This window comes from Lepidochelys kempii, chromosome 9 (assembly GCF_965140285.1).
Source record: "Lepidochelys kempii isolate rLepKem1 chromosome 9, rLepKem1.hap1, whole genome shotgun sequence".
NCBI classification, from domain to species: Eukaryota; Metazoa; Chordata; order Testudines; family Cheloniidae; genus Lepidochelys; species Lepidochelys kempii.
In genome coordinates this window covers 57,956,238-57,981,046 of record NC_136388.1, presented here as the reverse complement: position 1 = coordinate 57,981,046, position 24,809 = coordinate 57,956,238, and the positions used below count along the sequence as shown (strand labels likewise).

The following is a 24,809-nucleotide window of genomic DNA, read 5'->3' as shown; positions in this document are numbered from 1 at the left end:
CAGGACCTCCTCAGGACCTGGAAGCTATGCTTGGTAATTAGGTCCCTAGTGGGTGCCGAGGGGAGGAGTGCTGCACAGAACCCTGCTACATGCCTCACACCTTTGTGTGCAGGTGGTGGCGCCTCCTTGGGCCACTGGAGGATGGCCCTGGCACGTCACCAGACTTGGAGACCTCCTGGACTACAGTTGGAGGGCCTGGGTGGACCCCATGGCATTCAGCCAGGGCATGGGGTTGCCCATTCTGCTTTTCCCCAGTTGTGTGCTCCTGGAGGTGAGGGCAGCCTTAACCCACACTGCTCTTGCTTATCCCAAATGGGTCCTGAGAGAGGGCGCTCCCCACCCACTCCTCACCCCAGGCCACTTAGAGCTTGTCACCAGGCCCCCTGCTAGGAAAGCTCTCCCAGCTACCCCCGACACAATACCAGCTAGGCCACCTCTGAACCATGCCCTGAGAACATCTGCACATGCTTGAGCTTCATGCCATCCACTTCCTTGCCCTCGTCTCCTGCCCCGACCCCCAATTGCAGGCTATGCTGCCACCTGCCCAGGGCCAGGAACTCCAGTGTTCTGGTTCCACAGACTGCCGTGGATATTGGTTGGTGAGCACAGATTCATACTTCACATGGTCCATGGACTCTCCTGACACCCATCCCTTCTGCGCCAAGGGGGAGACCCTGGCACACATCTCCCAAGGGTGTGTCAGGCTGCAACCCCTCTTCCAGCGCTTTCCCCCTCCCCTGTTGATCCTGGCACGCCCTACATGTGGCCCCACAAAGTATTAAGACCTCCTCATTGACCTCCTCCTGGCACCAACCATCGCTCCAGCAGGAGGATGGGGCGGGGGTTCTATTTCTGGTCCCTCATCAAATCACACCTGTGAGCAGAGTTCCAATGACTCCTTAGCCACCTGGGAGGAGCGTTGGGCACTGTCAGGGGTTCTCTGCTCAGTGTCCCTGGCTGGAGCCCTGATTTTTTGGCCTCTGATCCTGGTTTTCCCTTGGTTGTCCCCAGAATTCATTGGTGGCCTAGGTTCAATGGTTTCTCCCCTTGGTTGAGGGAGCAGATCTTCAGTTGTAGGCCCACCCATCCCAACACCCGCAATAGGTACACCCCGGCCCTTCCACCCCTGTGTTCACAAGGATTTTCAAGCAACTACTGTTAATCAAGGCAGAAGTCCATTCCACAGCAACACAAAAATCCAGGCGAGGTGCTGCATTTCTTCCATGTCCCTGTGAACTTGGTCCTGGACTCAGTATCCTGGGCTGTTGGTATAACCCAGTGTGGCAATTCTTACCTTGTTGTGCTACATTAATATGCTAAGCTCCACCCACCCCTCTACTGTAGGTAACTACTATCTGTGGGAAACTAACACAGAGGCCAAGGGACATGCTTGAGGTCATGTAGCATGTCTGTGGCAGAGCCAGAAATACAATCCAGAACTCCTAGTCCCCTGCTTTCACTGCTAGACCACGCTCCCTCTTGTGACTTGAAGAGGAGAAGTGGGGCAGCATGGGCCTAGGCAGTGTGGTATAGGCTTTTAGGAAAAACAGGCCAGACCAGACTTGAATTTCTAACATAGTTTAAAAAAAAAAAAAAGTAGAACAATGTCCTCTTCTTTTGCAGGGTGAGGGAAACGTGAGCCTTTCTTACTTCTCATAAAAAAGCCAACAATTTTGCTGATTTTGCTTTTCCTTTGCAGGTCACCTTTAAAGGTCAATATTGTAAAAGGTGCATGGGACATTAGAGTCTGTGATTGTCTTGGTTTTGAGAACTTAAACCAAAGCTCTTCCCTGTTGCAACATATTACAGGATCAGAAGTCCATGCTCTTGTCATAGCCTGAACACTTCCACTAGTACCCTGTCGGCTGTGAGCTTCCTATTCAATTGGCCAAATGCTAACCCTGGGACTATGTTGGCTGGGAATGGAATCGGTGCATGCAACTGACAATAGAAAATGTGACAAGTTTGATCAACTAATTGCAGGCGCTAGCATAGTTTAAAGTGGTTTGGTGAATGAAAAAAGCTACACTGGCAAAAGCACTTTTATGCTGTACAACTGGGTCTACACTAGGACTTCCATCAGCACAGAAATGTTGCCAAAAAACAAGATCACACCCTTTACTGACACTGCTATACTGGAAAGGTTCTAGTGTACACCTGATATTGCACAATGAAGTGTCTGCTGCTTCATTTAATAGAGAAGGGAGAAGTATTACATGAATTCTCTATAGTTAAATTCTTTCAGCCAAATTCAGCTTTGGGGTAAATGGGCCCATTTCTACCAACTGCAGCGTAGTTGTGCTAGTTTCTAACCTGCTTAAATTTAGTCCTTTAGAATTTAAGGCTTACCCCCAAATTCTGCCTCCAATGTGCAGGGTGTAACCCCACTGCTAATGGAGGAGACACAGTGTGGACCAACCCAGAATTGGGGTGTTAGTCACTTTCTGGAACAGTTCTAGCGATGGAGGATGCACAGGTGCAGTGATGGCCGCAATAGGAATTTCTAACTGAAGAGATGACTACATTTTCTCTTGTGAGATCATTTGGGACAGGTGAGAGTCAGGTCACCTTAAGTCTGGTACTGGGGAATGCTGCAGGTCAAGAGGAGACCTTGACTTGTGGCCTCTCATGCCCATCTCCAGCCTTCTGACCTGACAGAAGTTAAAGATCCCCTAGTATTAGGGGAGAACAGAGAGCCAAAACTCCAGGGATAATAAAACAGGCTCTCCCTTTATAGGTTAGCACTAGGCACACTCCAAACCCCAAGTCCTCCAAGCATCCCTGCTCCTGTGGACACTCTCACAATTAGCAGACCCACTGTTCCCCAAAGAACCGTACACCACAGCTTACTAACTACACCCTGCAGCACAGCTTCGGCTTAACACACAGCACTTACATATATTTATGTTAGGATATAGATATTCAGGCCTGTCTGCAAAGCCTATACTAAGAATTTAGGTGTATTCTTATCACTTAGCTAGTTATAGAGGTATAAAAGAATCAAGAATCAAAACCACTGACTGCCTGTCTGAGGCCCTGTTCTTAGGCTAAGGCCTTTGGCTAAGCAGCAGAGGCAGCCATAAGCTGGGAAGCGAACGGTCACATCCTCACATTCCAAACTAGTCACATTGAAAGAAGGTGCTATTGGGCTGTTAGGAATACAATCCTGTCCTGATAATGCCTATCGCCTCCAGAGAAAGGGAAGTGCCTAGAAGATGTAAAAGGAAATTTAGTTTGATAGCATCCTGTCTGGCAAGAACTCACTTATCAATAGCTAGAATGTGAAATCCTCATTTCTGTGTTGTTCTATCTCTGTAGTCCCCATTTCCCTATTGTTTGTCTGTATAATCTCCATCTGGTTCTGTGATTGTTTCCGTCTGCTGTATAATTAAGTTTGCTGGGTGTAAACTAATTAAGGTGGTGGGATATAATTGGTTAAATAAACATGTTACAATATGTTAGGATTGGTTAGTTAAGTTTCAGTAAAATGATTGGTTAAGGTATAGCTAGCAGAACTCAAGTTCTCCTATATATGCTGCAGTCAATCAGGAAGTAAAGGTGGGGAAATTGGAATCATGTTTTGCTAAGGGGGAACATGGGAACAGAGACACAGATAATGCTCTGTGGTGTCAGAGCTGGGAAGGGGGATACTAAGGAAGGAAACTGGAATCATGCTTGCTGGAAGTTCACCCCAATAAACATCAAATTGTTCGCACCTTTGGACTTCGGGTATTGTTGCTCTCTGTTCATGTGAGAAGGACCAGGGAAGTAAGCGGGTGAAGGAATAAGCCCCTAACAGTTTACAGCAAACCTAAGTTTATTTAACAAAGGAGAGAGGTTGGAGAAGCAGTAAGCACCTTCCATCCTGATTTTGCAGGTGTGATTTAGTAGAGACAAATGGTCACATATAAAATAAAATCATGACATGCTTTCTAGGGCCTAAACGTAACTAGTCTAAAGAAGCCCATCTCACCCAAAGTTCTTCCCAGTGGTTTCAGCCAAGCCTGGCTGAGATTTCTTTTCTTGAAGCAAATCCACTGGCAGTTTCCCTTCTCCCCTTGGCATCCATCTGCTGTACCCAGAGAGTTCCGAAAGGTCTTTGTCTTTACTTGCAAATAGGATGCCTCTGCTGGTTTTGTTTCTTTCTGACCCCTCCCCCACCAATCCACTGATTAGCATTTTGTTCAGACTACAAGTGAGCATCCATTATGAACCATCCAATACTCATGCAGGTAACCAGCCCAAGTGAGAAGCATCTTTTGCCCCCTGCTGGGTAGGAATATGTGGGTCATCTTTTGGTAACCTGCCTTAGCTGCCAAACCTAGGGACCATCGTCAGCATATATATGCAATTCCTCACAGATTTCCCATACATCCATCTTGCAGTACTTACAATGGCCAGTGTGACACAGGCACTCAGAGACCTCGCACAGCATTCTGTGGCAGACTAGTATGTAGGTAATAAACCCCACGGATCCCTATCACCTTTATGTCCTCCTGTGCCACCAGGCCAGCCAGCTGGCACAAAAGTCCCTGGATCACAAGCTCCTCGGCAGACCAGGTCCGGTTATTGCCAGAATCTGAAGCCAGAGACACGTAGGCCTTTGGCCAGCTCCACATCTAATCCTCTTGCAGGAGCAGAGTGTAATACCCAATAGCTTCTGTGTAGGACTAACTTACCAGGTAGTCACCCATCCTCCAAATAGAGACACTGAAAGGACTAAAGTACTTCAGGCCCCCTCTCTCTTGGTCAGTCTCATGTCAGGTCTTGGACTGAAGTGTGAGTGACTCTCCTCAGGGCTGATATTGTTGAACCATTTCAAGTCCTTTGTCTGGAACCAAATTGCATCAATCTGGGTGCTGTTTCCCCTGGGTGTGCATTTAAAAAGATGTATCTGCATTGTTTCAGTACTGGGATTTGCATTATAACCCACCAGCAACTTCAGTTCCTGCAGGGAGCATCCCCCATTGAGCCAGGAATACAATCCCTAGCCAGCCCATAACCATACCTAATAACCTTTATGAATTTGATACAACAATCTGAATATTCCAGGCATCCATAGTACATCACATCTCAAGGAATAATCAAAGACTATTATATTTTTTCCAAAGCTTTGCATGTGTCACACCTTACACTCGCTTCAATGGGACTACTTATTGTCATACTGATAAGGGTAGCATAAAATCCCTCCTGGGTAGCTGTACTGAATCTTTACCTATAATGGGTTAAGAAGCTCAAATAACCTGGTTGGTACTTGACCAAAAGGACCAGTGAGGAAGGAAGATACTTTCAAATCTTGGAGGGGGAGGATTTGTTTGTGGCTCTCTTTGTTTGATCCCTCTCCACACGGAGAGAGAGGCCAGGCAGGTACAACATCTCCTGAAAACCTACCTGAAATGACCCATCTAAGTTACAAAAATTGTAAGTAAGGCAAAGAAATGCATTGTTATTTTTTGTTTTAGCTTGTGAATTTTCCCTATGCTAAGAGGTAGTTTTATTCTTGTTTTTGTAACTGTGAAGCTGAGAAAGAGGGGAATTCTCTGTGTTTTAAATCTTTTTGTTACCCTGTAAAGTTACCTTCCATCCTGATTTTGCAGGTGTGATTTTTTTTTTACTTTTTCTTTATAAATAAAATTCTTCTTTTAAGAACCTGATTGATTTTCAGTGTCCTATAAACAAAAGGTTTGGTCTGTGCTCACATTGTTAACCAGATTGGTTGGTATATTATTCTTAAGCCTCCCCAGGAAAGGGGGTGAATGGGTTTGGGGAAATAGGGACTCCAAGTGACCCTTTCCTGAATTTTTGTGTAAATCACTTGGTGGTGGCAGCAATACCGTCCAAGGACAAGGAAAGGAATTTGTGCCTTGGGGAAGTTTTAACCTAAGCTGGTAAAATATAAGCTTAGGAGATCTTTCATGCAGGTCCCCACATCTGTACCCAGAGTTCACAGTGTGTGGGGGGAACCCTGACACTTGTAGAGTAGGTACTACTTCATGAAAAGATATCACAACTTGGCATCTTTACTGTGTGTCTCAGGCAGAGAGGAAAATTACCCTCTCAAAAAAACTTTTCCAAGATCCAAGTCACTCTTGGAGATTTAACAACCTTGGGAGGAGAAAAACCCTGAAGAAGATTGGACTGAGGACTGGCTAGATGTAACGGAGCACATGTAATGGCAGGATCAATGTAACACAGGTGAGAGATAAGTCCCATACTCACAGACCTGAGCCTCCAACTCACTGTGGTGAAAAAAAGAAGCAACTCCTATTTTATTAGCAAAAATTAGTCTGAAAAGCTTGAGTACATCGAAGAGCATCATTGTGAACAGACTGTTCCAGACATGATGTTAAGACAAATGCATAGATTTGACAGAGCACTAGTGTGTGACTAAATACACTAGTACTAAGTAAGTGACAGAGCACTAGTGTGTGACCCCAAATACTTGACTCCAGCAAGTTGCTCAGAAGAAATTCCAAATCCCTAAGATCTGGGGAAGGGTGGTGAGGAAGGTTAAGCCAAGGTTCTCGCCCCTCCACCTTTGTTGCTGGGGAGGGAGGTTAAGAGAAGCTGAAAAGGACATGCAGGGAAAATATGTTTCAGAAGCTTACAAATTCCTGGTAGCTTTCCCCACCATGTGCTTCAAGGGGAAAACAAACTAGCACCACGTCATTATAATGGGGATCGTATAGTCACTTCTGGCGAGTTAGGGAGCAGGGTTCAGTTTCCACCAGAGTCGCTTCTAGGTAGACTGGTATCCCCCATCTATTCAGTCTGCTGGGTCCAGAGGAGCACCTACCATACCCCGGGTCCCTATCAGAAAGGCACAGGTTTCACTCCAGTCTCTTGTCAATAACCTTGAGGCAATTTTTCCCTTGCTTTAGTCTGAGTCCTGGGTGTTTGAGCTTCCGGAGGTAGCAGAGCCTTACCTAGTAACAAGTGCTGCTTGGAGCAGCTGGCCCCACTGGAGAGAAGATAGAGTGTTACTGGTTGTGTTACCCACAGTGCTGCTCTTTGAAATACAGAGATTTGGACTCAGGAAATCTGGTAGCACTTTGCTATGTGCAAACATCACTGCCATTCCAACAAAATCCTGACAGAACATCCCCCAGGCTGTGAAGGAATTCGTGAATTCCACTCCCTCTCAAATGCAAAGCTCTCAGCTGCGCTTCAGGCCCAACATTTTGATGGCAAACTCCCTCCCCACTCCCTACAGTTTTAAAACACCCAATACAAACAGGTTTTTCCACCGGTTTCTATATCTAGGCTGTTCTTGAAATCACCCGCCGCCCCAGTGCAGTGTTTGGAACCCAAGACAACATTATAGTAAAAGCACCAAAGGCCAGAAAGTGGTACTGCCCAGGTGGTATCACTCATTGAGTGAGTGAAGTACCAAGACCCTGATTTTTAACGTTTTCGCTTTTATCCATTTTTTATGTGTAAAAGGCTTTCAAAATGTATGCTTTGCAGTAGTCCCCGTGTGTACCAAGTACCAGAGTTCTTGTTAATTCATAGAATATCAGGGTTGGAAGGGACCTCAGGAGGTCATCTAGTCCAACCCCCTGCTCAAAGCAGGACCAATCCCCAATTTTGCCCCAGATCCCTAAATAGCCCCCTCAAGGACTGAACTCACAACCCTGGGTTTAGCAGGCCAATGCTCAAACCACTGAGCTATCCCTCCCACCAATTTACAAGAGAAGAATTCTGTGCAGAGGGCTTGATGAGGCTTTTTTCCTTCCTTCTGTGACAAAAATTGAGAGCTGCCTCCTATAGCAGAAACGATCAGCACCAGAGCAGCCTCCAGTCCATGGGTCTTGGAAAACACACAACTGGAAAAAAGACCCTCTCCACCCAAAACTTGCAGACATGAATTCACAGCTAATGGATCACTTTTGCACATATCCCCAGTTGGTGGATTACACTGGGTGCTGCAGTTACTCCCTGACAAACCCCAGTGACTGAAGCAAAGCCTTGCTGTCTAGCGGAGCGAGTCCCTTAAACAGACATTGTCTAATCGTTTCACCCAGGTAGGTTTCAGAGAAATTTTATGAACCCTAGTACTAGGAGACATTAATCTGTATAAAGAAAAGGAGTACTTGTGGCACCTTAGAGACTAACCAATTTATTTGAGCATCCAATGAAGTGAGCTGTAGCTCACGAAAGTTTATGCTCAAATAAATTGGTTAGTCTCTAAGGTGCCACAAGTACTCCTTTTCTTTTTGCGAATACAGACTAACAAGGCTGTTACTCTGAAACCTGTCATTAATCTGTATGTGAACTAAATGAAGACCATTGGCTTTATAGGTAAACATCCCCATGCTCTGTTTGCAGCAGAACAGCAGCTGGCTAGTTCAGGAGAATCAGAGGCGAGACTGACCAGCCTCGTTTCATTTTCCAGGCTTAGTGAGGTGAAAAAAGCAAACAGCCTGAAGAGTGAAAAAATAAATGAGATTGGTCATGGTCAGCTGTCATTGGTAACAGGAAAGGGTCTGCTTTTAAAGAGGATTTCTATCTTGACAGTGTCCCTTAAAATGCCAGACACTTCTATGCAATCCATGTCTTTAGGGGTCTGGAACACATGAGTTATGAGGAGAGGCTGAGGGAGCTGGGATTGTTTAGCCTGCAGAAGAGAAGAATGAGGGGGGATTTGATAGCTGCTTTCAACTACCTGAAAGGGGGTTCCAAAGAGGATGGCTCTAGACTGTTCTCAATGGTAGCAGATGACAGAACGAGGAGTAATGGTCTCAAGTTGCAGTGGGGGAGGTTTAGATTGGCTATTAGGAAAAACTTTTTCACTAAGAGGGTGGTGAAACACTGGAATGCGTTACCTAGGGAGGTGGTAGAATCTCCTTCCTTAGAGGTTTTTAAGGTCAGGCTTGACAAAGCCCTGGCTGGGATGATTTAACTGGGAATTGGTCCTGCTTCGAGCAGGGGGTTGGACTAGATGACCTTCTGGGGTCCCTTCCAACTCTGATATTCTATGATTCTATGATTCTTTCTGGGCCTGAAAGGCATCTCGTTAGCGACCTTTGGAGGAAAATATGATGCAAGACCCTAAGCCTCTCTTAGCAGCAGGTTGCCAGCTTCCCTGCACTAAGCCTGTAGCCCTTAGGCAGAGAGAACAGAAAGGCCTAAGCAGCAAGTCTGCAAGAAACACTGCAGCAGCTGTGCCTTCACCCTATGTGCAGGGAAGCTCTGACCAGATAAGGCTGTGGAAACAGTGGAGACAAGCCTGCTGCTGCTCAAACCGAGGGGTGTCGGAAATAGTGTCCTTGCCTTGCACTGCTGCCTGATGAACTGCACCTTGCTCCCTCCCAGATCCTTCTCACTTTTCCTCCTTCCCCACAGATCTCCCTGGAGAGGTTCAATACTACACCGGCTGATGCGTTTGGGCCATCAGTCAGCACAGTTTGCCTTCAATTACTGGAGAAAGATGACATTGTATCTGCCCCGAAATGCATGCACATGGGTGTGGCCAGGGGAGGTGTTTAAGGAGCAGGAAAGAGAAAAGAAACTTGTCACCACCCTCAAGCTGGAGTAATTTGGTGTTTGCATTGCTTCAAGCAGGACCAAAGAAACCCTCTTGTTCTCTCTCGAGCTGGAATCAGGTCTAGCTCAGGGTCAAAACAAAGCAAATAGCTACTCTGGCCTACCACATGCAATGAATCCTGGAAGGTTGCTGACAAAACACCTAGGGGAATGTGAGGGCTTTACCACCTCATTTAAAATCCAGAAGGCACTTGATTGGAATTTTGCATCAGCTGGTGTTTGTGAGCATTTTCAGCAGCAACTCAGATTCTTGGCTTCTTCCTTCTCAAGCGGAGTCAGACTGTGCTGAAAGGCCATGGGGGTGAGGAGCAAGAGAGGTCTCCCCCTCTGCCCAATAGCTGACAATCAGGTAAAGCTCTGGTGACCCTTAACTCCTGCCCATTCCCCCAGGCACCGAGAACTTTTTGGCAGGGATAGGGTGTATGAGGTATTTAAAACGTGCTCGTTCTGGTGACGCACAGTTTTGGGAGCACTGTGGTTGACAGGTTTTGCTGCCTCTCTGCTGCTGACAGTCTATGTTAAGCTTGCAGCCCCAGGAAACGTGCAGTATTTAGCATGTCATCTCTTGTCAGGTAGCACCCGCACAGCTGGCGGTATCCTGTGAATGATTCCCGCCCATGCAGGATGCGCCAGTTATCCACAAACAGCGCCTACATAAGAGGAGAAAAGCACTGAGAATACAGAGTGAAGAAGTGTCCACATGAACAGAGGTCATACTAGAGCAGATCATCACCTAAATGACACACTGAAACATTAAGTGTGGCCCTTGGGCTGCTCCTGGCAGGCTGCTCAATATATAGGCATTGAAATGAACAATGAATTACTATTTACAGTGCAGTAACTCCTAGCCCCAGTCATGGACCAAGGCACCACTGCGCTAGGTGCTGTACAACTGCAGAACAAAAAGGCACACCCTGCCCCAAAGAGCTTCCAATCGAAGATGAGAGACGACAGATAACACAGACACACAGTGGAGTACAAAGAAACAATGAGACAGTACTGGCACAGTCTATACCATTTGCTTGGTGCTTCTATGGTAGTGGCCTGTTGGCAGAGTTCACCAGCAATATAAACCTTGCATCCTTTGCCCTTCTCCTGCAGTAACAGGGAGAGGGTGGAAGGGGCACAAACTCTAACCTCAGGGGTTGCCATACTCCACTTTTCGAGCTGCATATCCTCCCCTCTGTCATGCAGGAGCAGAGGGAGGTTGTAGCAGCTTTCTGACACTAATCTCCACTGGCTGAATCTATCTTGTGTATACGTAAACCTTTTCGGTAGGCTTGGACGGATGTGTCGCTAGGCCAAAACATGCCTAGGATCTGCACACTTGTAATATAGTCTGGTTCTGTGCATTGTAATTGTAATGCTAGACAAGGGGTTAAAGCACAGCACATCCTGGGCATTGTAAACCCTGGGGTGGACCCTTCTTTTTTCTGCTTCCATGGTTTGTGCACCACACACTTCAGTCATGTCTGGGGTTGGAGAATATTGATTTTATAGACTGTTTTGCAGTGCAAGACTCTGAAAGCAGCCTGAGGACAGAGCTTGATAGGAATGCTGGTCTCATCCGTTTCCTCAGATGCCCTCTACATGTTTCATATATTTCCATTAATAAGATCTTCCACTTCTACAAGACCTCAAAGCACTTCACACATTAACCTTCACAACCTACCTCACACTGGTATTTTTATTGGCCCTACTTCACAGATCAGGAGATCTATTTCCCCATCTGTGGCAGCCCTCCTCCCACACTGTTTTTGGGTGAATTCCCACTATTTTTGCTTTGACTTGTGGCCATATCCTCCCTCTGCCCCACTTTTCTGGTGGTAAGAATGTATGCAATGGAGACTTGGGTGCTGCCGATACAATTCATCCTGCCACAGGGTTGTGAGAGGGAAACAGGCACATGGAACTTATCCAAAGTATTACACCAAGTCGGGGGAAAGATCAGCTGTCTTAATTGCCAGGTCCCTATTATATCTAAATATGTGCTGCCACCCTCAGTGAAGTGAGTTCACATGCTCCCACATCCTGTGACTACCTTGCCTGGCTTCAGTTTGACCCAGAGTTCGTTTTCTGGTCTCCGTAGCTCTGTGGTGAGTGTGCGATGCGCGGCGTACCAGCGATGCACAACATCATAAGGCACTGTGTTGATGACAGCTCGGTCGTAGTTATTGTACCTGGGTCAGAACAAAACAGAAGAGACGGTCACCATGGATCTATGAGCAGAGCAGAGCCAGATATTCCACAGGAAACCTCTATAGTCTAATGCACAAAGGACGTCTTTAGGAAGGCCACAAAAACGCATTGGGGTTACTCTGTATTTATGTAGTAAATGTGTCAGGGGTGGGGTGGGCGAAGAGGGGGGATTTAAGAAGGAACAATTAAATCCAAACAAAATTATCCTCACTGAATTATTTTCCAAAAACAAAACAAAAAACACAACACACCACATTTCTGTTAATATTTTGTTTTGGATTTTTTTTAAACCTGCTGGCCTCAAATGACCTGATTGTGTCCCTTTCTTATAAAAACTCTTTTTAACTACAATTGACAATTTACACTGGGCAGGGTGAAGTCAGAGCATCGCAGTGCTTCAAGACAGAGGCAGCATCATTTAAGTGACTCTGAATCACTCATTTGCCAGCTTGGAATGCTGAGAGGGTGAAATTCATGCAATGCAGAGAGCAGGCAAAAGGCCCGCACACCAGAGTGATTATTTCTTTATGGCTGGCAAGTAGGAACAAAATCAAAAATGATGCATGGTTAGTGACCTGTATGTCAAGGGATAGATGGGTATAAACTCTAAGCGGAAGATCAACCCCGATGTATCATGGAGAACCTTAAACTCCTCCTGTCATAATAAAAGGAGATAGTAGATTGCACAATCTTACTCTCCAATCAGTGACTAGTTCAGGGGTGGGCAAACTACGGCCCGCGGGGTGGAGCCAATCCCTCAGGGCTTTGGATCTGGCCCACGGGATTGCCATGCCCATGGCGCTGCGGGCCCCGTACCACTCCCGGAAGCGGCCGGCACCACATCCATGCGGACCCTGGCGGGGGTGGGGTGGGGGCGGAGAGGGGGCAGAGGGTTCCGTGTGCTGCCCTCGTTTGTGGATTCCACACTTGAAGCTCCTATTGGCTGCGGTTCCCCGTTCCTGGCCAATAGGAGCTCAGGGGGAGGTACCTGCAGGCAAGGGTAGCACACAGAACCCTCTGCCCCCCACTTCCCAAGGGGCCACAGGGACGTAGTGATGTCCGCTTCCGGGAATGGTGTGGGGCTAGGGCAGGCAGGGAGCCTGCCTTAGCGGCGCTCTGCCACCCCAGAGCTGCTCCAGGTAAGTGGCGCCAGGCTGGAGCCCACCCCCCACCCTGAGTCCCGTGCCGCACCACACATCCCTCCTGCACCCCAGCCCCCTGCCTTGATCCCCCTCCTGCACCCCGAACCCCTGTCCTGAGCACCCTGATGCACCCTGCCTGCACCCCAACCCCCTGTCCTGATCCCTCTCCTGCACCCCAAACCCCTGCCAAGCCCCCTCCTGCACCCCAACCCCCTGTCCTGAGCCCCGTCCTGCACACCGCGCCCCCTCCCATACCCCGCACTCCCTTACGCACCCCAACCCCCTGCCCCAGCCCTACATTCATGGCCCTGCATGCAATTTCCCCACCCAAATGTGGCCCTCAGGCCAAAAAGTTTGCCCACCCCTGGACTAGCTCAACACTGTTTTGGGAATACCAGTGCTTGAACAAACTGACCAATCAGCATCCTCAATAGGAAAATCAGTGGAAGCCTGCTTCAATACTATGTACGTTTAATGAAACAAAGGTACAGGGCTGAATGTTTATAGTTCATCTTAGGTGCTGTTATGAGGTACAGAGATGGCAAACACAACTGATCATCATCCAAAATAAAGAGCACAAGCTGGACAGCTTGCATTCTAACCAGAATCAAAGATTCAATAAAACTTGGACTAAGTTTTACCCCCACATCCCTGTAGACTAGGTGGACATACAGAAAGACCTACGTATAAGGGGCCTGATCCTGCTGGCATTGAAGTCAATGGCATGACTCTCATTGACCTAAATAGTGCAAGATCCAGCTGAAGAGGAAGACCTGTGCCACCTGCAGCCCCCCTGCAGAAAGGTGACTGGGCAGGGCAGTGAGTGAGTGCATTGGGGTTGGCAGCGACTCGCAGTCTGAGATTTAAGAGCCGGAGTTCTCTGTTGAAACGTATAGAGTGTTTGGGCTTCTGGCTGCTTGTCCAGGAGTTGAGGCCCTGAAAATTCCCTGGACACCTCCCCATTGTCAGTCTGGGAATTTGGCAGGCACGGAATTGCCACGGGTTTAGACTTTATAATGAATGGCATGGGTAATGACTGAAAAATAAGTGCGTGGAAGTTGGTGAGAATTACATCAAATAAATATTCAGATTAGAATAGTGGCTCCCACCCTTTCTGGGCAACTGTCCTCATTTTTCAGACGAAAACCTTGCCTGTAGACAGGGCCCGTCCCCTCCCTTTCAGCCAAGTGTGCTGTAACCCATATTAGAGCGGAGGCTGTTTCAAACCCAGTCCTGCAACTGTTCCGTTGCAGGGCAGACAACTCCCAGCTGAATGGGAGATGGTCAAGAAGTGGCATTGCCAGAGCTCAGAACAGAGGCTTATCTTTAAAAGATAGGGTAGAGAGCCTAAAGTACCAGTTAGAAGAGCCAGCAGCCCCAGCACTGGTACATGGTTCAGCACTGGTACTGGCTGGGAGAGCAGGAGAAAATGCAGGATGTAAAAGGAGAGTGGTTCTATCAGTCTACACTGTGCAAAAGGACCAGCATGCTGGAAAAGCCACATATGTCTTTAATGGCTACTCCCCCCTCTCCACCCCCCAAACAATGGTGTGATCCATTACTTCTCACCTGATCAAATAGAGCTCATTGTTCCAGGGGTAGATATTCAAAACCGGCCCAATCCCAATCATGTGGTTGTGAGAGCCCACAACATTCTCAATGTACTCATGTTTCAGCGGCACCGTGGTGAGGAGCTCAAATTCTTCAGGAGCTCGCTGGAGAACCTGCTCTGCTGCGTAAAAGCCATCCACCAGCAGCGTCCTGCCACCTGTCCCTTCGTGTTTGAGGCAGTGGAACACCTGGATACTGCAAGGGGGGAGAGAACACACATCACAAACGAAAATCCAGTCAGTCTGTCACTTGGTAGAGAGTGAAGTCATGTGGGTAGTTATAGGAAGATAACTACCAAGAAAGAGGAATGAACCTGGAAAAGAAGCAGCTCATGACCGCTTCAGAGTCTCTTTTATAGTATACTTCATTTAATTGGGACACCTGACATGGCTCAATAGCAAGTGGCAGATGCTGCTGTTTTACGTCGTCAGCTATCATGCACTTCACTGAATGAGGACAAAGCCGGCCAGTGCAAAAAGCTAAGAAGTGTTTAACCCTAAAATATAAGTAGTTGTGAAATTCTAAAGCCCAGTCTTATAACTGAAGTTATTAATTAAAGACTGCAGGTTTATTTAGTAAAGTGTTCCCCTACCCCCCGCCATCCCAACTGAAGTCTGAAATGGCTCCTTCTCTTACTAGGGATTGGAAGACATGCTAGGACAGGGGTGGGCAAACTTTTTGGCCTGAGGGCCACATTGGGTAATAGAAATTGTATGGCGGGCCATGAATGCTCACAAAATTGGGGTTAGGGTGCGGAAGGGGCTGCGGGCTCTGGGGTGGGGCTGGGGATGAGGAGTTTGTGGTATAGGAGGGTGCTCTGGGTTGGGATCGAGGGGTTCAGAGGGCGGGAGGGGATCAGGGCTGGGGCAGGGGGTTGGGGCATGCGGAGAGGCTCAGGGGGTGCAGGCACAGAGCAGCGCTTACCTCAAGCGGCTCCCGGAAGCAGTGACATGTCCCTTCTCCGGCTCCTATGCGGAGACACGGCCAGGCAGCTCTGAGCTCTGCCCAATCCGCAGGCTCCACCCCTGCGGCTCCCATTGGAGTGCGTAGGAGCTGGAGCAGGGCCATACTGCGGCTTCCAGGAGCCGCGTGGTGTGACCCCGACCCAGGGCCCTGGCCGGAGCGCTGCCGAGCCGCTGTCCCCGACCCAGGGCCCTGGCCGGAGCGCTAGAGAGGAGCCAGGTCATAGTATGCCCACCCCTGCACTAGGACATGGCTTAATTAAAATACTGTGTTACAGTTTCTACAGCAGTTTTTACAATGATCAAATTGCATTGAAGTACTATAAACTATTCCCAACCCAAAAGAAGATTCACCCTGGATTTTAAAAGTTGAACAGGCATAAAACTAATTCCTCTAAAATGCCTTACAATAAAGTGAGTTAAAACAAGGCAAGCTTTGGAAAAAATAGGGAAACCAAAGTTAAAGTTCTACTTAAAACATGAACCTCTCTCTCTTAGATGCTCATCATTGTAGCATCTGAGCACCTCACAATCTAACATATTTATCCTCAACACCCTGTGAGGTAGGGAAGTGCTACTGTCCACATTGTACAGATGGGAAACTGAGGCACAGAGCTTGAGTGACTTGCCCAAATCACATAAGGAGTCTATGGCAGAAGGGAATTCAATTCATAACTTGAGTCACAAGCTATTTCCTAGCCATTGGGCCAGCCCTCCACAAAATATTGTAAGGTGTGGAATTGCTCAGACAAGGGAAACCAAACAATCCAAACTTTACCCCTCTACCACCTCCAACATATCTTTCTCATTTATTTCTCTTCATACCTACTTGGTAAGGTGTAGTCTGTCAGATGGCACCCTCCAGCCAAACAGAACTCCCCAGCACCAGTTTTATGAGTTGACAGTTTCACCCATTAAATTACCACCACCACTTTCTGCAGCATTCTGTGCTTTCTCTGGAAGTCTCCGGTCCAATTCTAACTGACTGGTCCTAAGTTTTAGGAGGCCCCATGAGAAAGGTGTATAGTGATCCATCCAGCTCATTCATCCAGCACCTGCAGCTTCTCTCTGTTGGGCTCTAACTATCTCCTTACACCTACAAGCTGCAAGAGACTTCAAAACTCGCACTACAGATTCAAAGGCAGATCTCCTTACAATGGGGAGAGCTGCTGACAGACCAATATGGCTGCAGAAAGGTTGCTTGAAGACTCTGTGGCTTTCAAAAGGTCAGCATCCTGTAACACCTAGAGGTAATCCTACCTGTTCATTTTAGGATATCAAAACCAGAGATAATGCTGCAGGCCACTGCAGACAGTGACACACTAGGGAGACAGGTTTTTTTCAAAGCAGAAAGGAACAACAATAGCTAAAGATTAGCAGTTTCTCCAGCTACTGGTTTAATCAGAAACCTTTACTACTCTGCAAGAAATAAAGGCATTCACTCTTGAGGACTTTTTTCTATTTGTTTCAGTGGAGTTTTCATCAGATAGTTCCTTAATAAAATCAGCTCTGAAGAGCATACTTCGCAAAAAAGGGCTCAGAATAATGCCTGGCTGTTCATAGAACATACTAGAGCAGCCTAGCTCCTGGATGACGGTGTGCCAGCAGGACCTATGCCTTGTGCAAGTACTCCTCTCCCACATACAGGGCATACTAATAAATCATTCATTTAACATCCCTCGCTGCTATGCAAGTTACTCCCTGCCACCTACGTTTCGTGCTAGTTTCATTGCCATGACAGTACATGGGATATGAACTGGGCAGCTGGAGCTTAACTCCGGCAGGCAATTTTGTAAGTTCCCTCTACCCTTCCTGAGGGCTGCTCTGCAGTTTATATGCAGCCAGAGGATCTCTCACCATTATTCCTTCCTCTGCTTTAAAAGCTCCATACTGCAGTTGCCACCTTTCAGATGATTAGAAATAGGGATGTAAATATCCATTTAAAAAGTTAACAGTTTAAATTATTAAAATTATGTTGTTTAATCGATTAACCAATTAAAGGGAGAGGGGCTGTGGCCACTTGCTCTGGCCGGCCCGCGCAGCTGGGGTTACAACAATTAGGGTCGGTTAATCAGTAAGACTAAGGCTTACCGTTTAATCATTTTAGTATTTTACATCCGTATTTAGAAAGTGCTAAGTAACACTGGTCCCTAATTGAACCTTTGCCTGGTGACTGAGGGAGCTGTCTCCGCAGCATTCCCAACCTCCCGCTATGAAAAGACAGACTGAAAATGAGGCCTTGAGTCTCCTGCGCAACAGTGTGATCCACATTAGGCCAGCTGCCTTCTTCTCTCAGGGCATCAAAACCTGCATCACAAACAGGGTATAAAGTCTACATCACAAGGGCCAGACGGGACTAAAACTACTTGTGAACACAGAGTCTGGGAATGAGCACTTAATGAGCATGTTGCAGTTCTGAACATATTGAAAATGGAGACAGGCATGAACTTTGGAATTGAGGAGTCTGAGCAGCAGGCTGTTTAACTGATGATAGTAATACACCACTGGAAGAAAGTAAATCCAAACTTATTTGAAGTTCTTGCTCAGATCATGTGTAATGATGGTAAATAAGTCAGCACAACCCACACATCACAGCCTACAAATAATCAGTCATTAATATGCAACTTGTGAATTTTGGGATTCTGGAATCTATACATAGATTTTCATAGTAATTTTACTAACGCTGTAAAGCACATAAACTGCTAAGTAGCTGGGTGGCTGGGCCTACTGTGTATATGGTCGTAAGGCCAACGTCATCCCAAAAGAGCACCAAAGAAGAACCTGAGTCATTTTGACAGCAAGATGTAGTCACCCAAGAGCCAACCCCTAATAAGAATGTGTGCCTGAAGGACCAGGAATTTTTAGGTGGGGAAAAAATGGGATTTAAAAACTAAAGCATGCTGACAGATTCCTGGTGCAGCAGTACCGTACTGTTGGAATGGGTGAGTCTGTTTAGTGCCTGGCTAAGGTCTAGAACCAGCCAACCCACTTATCAAAAATTCTGCCATTAGAAACTTCAGTCTTGTAAATTACTCTTGCCCTTTGAGCTGCATCTTTGGGAACCAGCACAAGCACCTACCCACAGGGCTCCTGGAAGTAGGTGGTGTCAGTGTGACGATCCAGAGCCAGTTTTGTGTATGCTGTGTCTCCCCGGGAGAAGTCAGAGGTGAAATACCACATTCTACCATAGATGGTCTCCCTGGAAGAGAAAAGACAGGATCTGATCAGGTGTACATGACAGAGGGGCTAGTAAACACAACTGGTGAGGCACAGATTGCTTTAGGGAACATCCTAGCTGTTTTTATAAGTGTATCTGCCACCATCCCCCAAAGTGTACAAGTTAGAAAGTCAGAATATCGTGTGCTGCATATTTTCTAATATAAATTAAGTGACTCATTACTAATGTCTCAAGTGAAGGGGTTTCTACTACTTTAAGTGTTTGTTTCCTCTCCCTCATAACAGAGCTCCAACCTCTCCTGTGTAACCCCCATAGCCTTTGAAGTCTCGTGACCAATATCCTCCAAGCAGATGAATGGATTGCCTCTTACAGCTGAACACTATTCCTATAAAATCAACAAAAGCCTCACTCTTGAGTCATGTGAGGCATTCCCACAGTCTGAAGATGCTGACCCTCACACAGCACATTCCCCCTTCCACCCACCTCCTCTGGGATTGCACAGAAACCTTGCTTGAGTTCCAAGGCCCCCCGAGTTTCCGGTCCAACACCCACTCTCCAAGCCTTGAACCATGGGGAAGGAAGATGACCAGCAGAGGAGGAAACAGGCTGATGACAAGCAAATTGTAGAAAGCTGAAAAACACTCAGCCCTAGATTCTCAAAGGTATTTAAGTACCTAGCTCCCAGTGAAATCAAAGGGAGTTAGGCACCTACATACCTTTGAGGATCTGAGTCTCAGTAATGAGGCCTATAAGTACCTAGATAGATAAGACAGATAGGACTCCCTTGGGAACCCATCAATGCCACTCCTTAACCAGCATGAAAAGAGTGGAAATTCCATGATGTAAATCTCTGTATTGCTAATGGCCTGGGGCATGTAAGCTGTTTCTACAGCACTCAGTTTGGAGACAGCCTGAAATTCAAACCCAGGCTAGACCAGTGGAGTTTTTGTTTTGTTGTACACTTGAAATATCTTTCCCACACTTCTCCTTTCGAGCCAACTACAGATTTTTTTTTTTAATCTTTCCAGCTCCCAGGCCCAGGGCTGCCCTCCCAACCCTTCGTATTAAAACAGGAAATCTCTCTCCTAGTGAAGCTCAAATCTTCCCAGTCCAACACTTACTCATTGATCTTCGCATTATCCATTAGCACAACAGTAGCCAGATGCTGCCTATGCAGCTCCACAATGCCATAATCCTAACTTTAATAAGGAGGTGGGGCCCGTGGACATGGCAGGTTCTACAATGCAACATTCCATCTTGAATCAAATGGCCTGGCCACAGAGACTGCAGGTCCCAGTATGTAATACTTCACCTTGACTGGAGTTATATTCTGGGATCGAGGGTAAGTGAAGGCTGCACCTTCATACTAAAGAGGGAGACTACAATCTGCTCCTTGTTATGTGTGTGGCCCTTGGAGCTCCTAGTAAGTTGCATGTGGCCTTCCTTGGGGCACCTCTAGTTACCTGATCAAGCTGATTCTCTCTGCTAAGATTTCCGTGTCCTCTTTGGTCGGGGGGACGTTTTCTACAAAAGCAATGCCATACAGCAGGAAGTTTTGCAGGAATTCTTTCAGCCCCTCGTTTGTCTCCAGGAAGCTCTGGCAGTCCACGGAGGGCACTTGGGCTTGCTGATAGATCTCAGCATTCCAGAGAATTCGAGGATGCATGACCTGCCGCTTCTGACCCTCATAGCTGTTCTTCACCAGCCACTCTAACCCATACCTGGTCACATGACCATCTGGCCCTGTGATAAAATAGAAAGCATTGTTGCCACTGGAGCTTTGGGGTGATCAGTCAGTTAAAACATGGGACTGGGATGTAGTCATCAGTCTACAATTTTGTCTAGCAACAGCTTCTTACTGCGGAATTAGATTTTTCTTGGACAAGTTACATGAAGAAGTTATCTTTGAGGTTACAGTGAGAAAGTGAGCATTTGATACACCACATTGTTATTTCATATTTCAGTGCACCTGGTGACTCCTTTATTTGCATTACAAGTTCTAGTTCCCAGCTAAATTACTTTTACTTTAGTCTTAGGGCTCCATATTCTCCCTAGGTCTGACATCGTGCCTTAGTCAAAGTTCAGAACAGAATGCATTAGATTTGCAGTCCTATAACCTGAAATCAGATCCATTAAAACCCCCTAGACAGTACAGAGTGGTAATGCATGGGGAATCAGGCACTGATAAGACAGGAATGGTCTGAATAAACTGCTGAGCTCTAATGGGACAAATCTACAATCACTCCTCAGAGCTGGAGAAAAAGTGACGAGCTGTGGAGCAGAGAACAATGGGTAGAGGATAAAGTAGAAGACAGGAGTTCTGATCAGACCTTCACATTACGAGGGAAAATGTAAAAGAAAGGAAGTCATTCATCTTCTAATGTAGTCTTTGAGTGTCTGCATTTTCTCTAGTTCAAACAAAAACATATTTGGTGAAAAAAGGGAACAGAGCTTTAGACTCTGAGGGAATGTTTATAACTGTAGCACAGGCCAGAACCACTCTCTGTTCTCAAGTTATCTGTTCACAGCTAGGTCTCTTCCCAAAACAGCACTTGATCCAGAGATAAGCCTTATCATCAGCCCAAGAATATAAGCTAAAGGGCACCCATGGGGCACTGGGAAATCTTTACCATATGCCTATATTCAGTTCTTACATTCGTTTAGAATTTTTTTTTGGTGGGGGAAAAAAGGGCACCACTTGTTTTGTGACTACGATGGTTTGATCCTATTTAAAAAGATATGCTTTAAAAAGTCACCTCTCTGAATTATATATTTTACTTGTTAAAAAACACCCAAGAGAAGAGAAAAAAAAAATATCTTGAACTTTGTTTATTTTGTGCAATGACTACACACAAAGTGCTGTCCAGCTGAAATGTTTCCGCATTTGTGTGGGTCTTTTAACACAACCAACAGGGGAAAGCAACAGTATATAGTGGAAAAAACATGCCTCTCAATCACGGGAATAGGCAGGGAACTGAGGTAATGTGTGGGACCTGAAGCTATTTTGAAACGTTTCTGAAATACACTAGGTTTCTAATTGATATTGTTTCTTAAAGACTAAATCAGCAGTTCTCACAAACCACTGTATAACAAACTGTCAGCATGCATGCAAAAAGATGCAAAATAATGAGCCTGTGTCTAAACAGAGAAGCTTACCACTAGAGTTATAGTGCTAAAATCCCTGTGTGGACACACTATGGCTAGGTCTACACTGCACTTTTGTCGGTAAAACTTCTGTCAGTCAGGGGTGTGGGAAAAAAAAAAAGAAAAGCCATCCAACTGACTGACAAAAGTTTTACCGATGAAAAGCACTGGTGTGGACAGCACTTTGTCAATGGGAGATGTTCTCCTGCCGACAAAGCTACAGCTGCTCGTTGGGGGTGGTTGTGTTTTTCTGCGAGTACAGCTCTCTCCTGCCGGCAAAGAGCGGTTACACGGAAGACCTTACAGCAGCACAGCTCTGCTGCTACCCACAGTGCAACACTCCGGAAGTCGACGCTAGCCTCGGTACTGTGGAAGCACTCCGCTGAGTTAATGCACTTAGGGGATTTTGTGTGGGGACACACACAATCGACTATATAAAAATGATTTCTAAAAAACCGACTTCTATAAATTCGACCTAATTTCGTAGTGTAGACATACCCTATGACTACTGCAGTATATAGCTATGCCAGTAAATTTCCCCATGCAGACAAGCCCCAAGTTTCAGATCTCCAGTGAGAAACAGCTTTTTAGACACACTGACAGTTTTCTTTTCAGTTAAAAGCAACACAACCCTGGAAATGATTTAAGGCATGTGTGGATTGTAGAAAGCACCTAGGGACATCTCGCAGAATGACACTCTTCAATGTTTACCTCGGCTGCAGCTAGGCCCCTTCATAACATTTAGTGCAGACTCCCTTGACTTACATGTTAGAAAGAGCGTGGTCTCATCCACTCGGACAGTCTTTGGTTTGATGCATAGATCCACGCTAGCTGTGTCTAGGCTGCGCTGGTTAGTCTTGGTGTTGTAGCAGGATGCGGAACGGCAGTGATCACGCAGCCACACATAATCAAAGCGCATCAGGGTCTCTGCATACCTGAGCTCTGGGGAAATAGATAGTTAAAAGAGTCCTTGGTCAAATAAGTTAAAACCAAGGGTTGTCTACACTGCAGCTGGGAGGTGTAATCCCCACTTAGCTAGACATACACGTAAGCGCTGTGCGAGCTAGCACACCAAAAATAGCAGTGTGGCTGCAGCGGCCCAAGTACATATCAAGGATTTCAGACTTGGGCGGCTAGCCTGAGCTGTTGTGGCCACACTGCTATTTTTAGTATGCTAGCTTGATCAGAGCTAGCATATTTATGTCCACCTAAACTGGGAATTACACCTCCCAGCTGCCGTAGAGATGTACCCCAAAAGGCTAAGAACCCCACCTGTATAAGCCCACTTGCAGCAACTACGAAGTCTATTAGTATTTACCCTCAAACCACTACACACACACACTATCTACCTCCAAGGAGTGTTGTGAATATTAGGCAAGTGTTGTTTTAACCAGGGCCTAGTATTCTATAGATTGTTCGATTCTCACGGAGACCACAAAAGTCCCCTCCTGTGACACTGTTGGGAAGGAAGACTGCAGCCTTAGCCATACACCTAGGCAGTTACTTATTCCTTTCTTCCCTATTCCTTGACAGACCAGACCATTCCCTTTGCAGGCAACTGTCCGAGATCAGATGCTTCCTTCAGTATGGCTGAAACCATATTGCTAATGGGCAACTGTATAGAAACACAGAAAGAGGAAAAAGTCCAGCCAAATAGGATAGGTATAAATCAACAGGCCAATCTGAATACAATGGAAACCACCACTGCACTGGCACTAAGCTTGACACTGAAATATCCCTTGACCTACAGCATGGCAGGGCGCTTTTGCCTTTCTCCCATCCCCAAACAGCTTAAAACTGTCTTATCCAGCTTTGATATCTCTAAGAATGTCTTTGTGTAAGAGGAGAGTCCCTCCCCCTCTAGTCCAGCTTGGCTTTTGAAATCCAAGTATCCAGATCCATATGCAATTCGGCATTGCATCATCCTTTGGACCAAAGTATCTTAAATACTGGGCAATTTCCTTTAATTACATACTTAAAAGAGATGCTTTCAAATACAAAGGTCCCCTAAACTAGCCTCATTTGTAGTGCCCTACCAAATTCACGGCCATGAAAAACGCTTCATGGACCCTGAAATCCGGTCTCCCCCAACTTGAAGGCTGGTCTTGTGTTTGCTTTTACCCTGTACTATACAGATTTCATGGGGGAGACCAACATTTCTCAAATTAGGAGTCCTGACCCAAAAGGGACTTGCCAAGGGGGTTGCCAGGTTATTTTGGGAGGTTGGTATTGCCATTCTCACTTCTGTACTGCCTTCAGAGCTGGGCGGCTGGAGAGCGGCAGCTGTTGGCAAGTGCCCAGCTCTGAAGATAGCACCCCGCCAGCAGCAGTATAGAAGTAAGTGTAGCAATACCATACCACGCCACCCTTACTTCTGAGTGGCTGCCTTCAGAGGTGGGTGGCCAGAGAGTGGCGGCTGCTGACTGAAGGCCCAGCACTGCAGAAGTAAGGATGGCAATGCCATAGTATGCCACCAAACTAGTCACATTGAAAGAAGGTGCTATTGGGCTGTTAGGAATACAATCCTGTCCTGATAGTGCCTATCACCTCCAGAGAAAGGGAAGTGCCTAGAAAATGTAAAAGGAAACTTCGTTTGATAGCATTCTGTCTGGCAAGAACTCACTTATCAACAGCTGGGATGTGAAATCCTCACTTCTGTATTGTTTTGTCATTATAGTTCCCACTTTGCTATTGTTTGTCTGTATAATCTCTGTCTGGTTCTGTGATTGTTCCTGTTTGCTGTATAATTAATTTTGCTGGGTGTAAACTAATTAAGGTGGTGGGATATAATTGGTTACATAATCATGTTACAATATGTTAGGATTGGTTAGTTAAATTTCAGGAAAATGATTGGTTAAGGTATAGCAAAGCAGAACTCAAGTTTTACTATATAGCCTGCAATCAATCAGGAAGTGAGTGGGTGGGTGTGGGAAGGGGAAATGGGAACAGGGAATGGGGCTGGGGAAATTGGAATCATGTTTGGTTAAGGGCAGGAATGGGAACAAGGACACAGGTGTAAGGCTCTGT

At 46.4% G+C, this 24,809-nt stretch overlaps 1 protein-coding gene across 5 annotated transcripts in view; it reads right to left on the bottom strand.

The window, feature by feature from the left end:
* Positions 1 to 6,240: 6,240 nt before the first annotated feature.
* The window catches only part of TMLHE (trimethyllysine hydroxylase, epsilon), a 47,661-nt gene continuing 29,092 nt past the window's right edge, over positions 6,241 to 24,809 (bottom strand). For 4 of the 5 annotated variants that reach the window (XM_073360557.2, XM_073360561.2, XM_073360558.1 and 1 more), the window contains 6 exons: positions 22,548 to 22,724; positions 20,102 to 20,381; positions 18,540 to 18,659; positions 14,457 to 14,693; positions 11,588 to 11,726; positions 6,241 to 10,196 (listed from right to left, as the gene is read on the bottom strand). In XM_073360557.2, coding sequence (XP_073216658.1) covers positions 10,065 to 10,196; positions 11,588 to 11,726; positions 14,457 to 14,693; positions 18,540 to 18,659; positions 20,102 to 20,381; positions 22,548 to 22,724 — 1,085 coding nt within the window. In that variant the 3' untranslated portion in view covers positions 6,241 to 10,064. The remainder of the gene's footprint in view (positions 10,197 to 11,587; positions 11,727 to 14,456; positions 14,694 to 18,539; positions 18,660 to 20,101; positions 20,382 to 22,547; positions 22,725 to 24,809) is intronic. The other variant, XM_073360559.1, reaches the window with a different exon arrangement.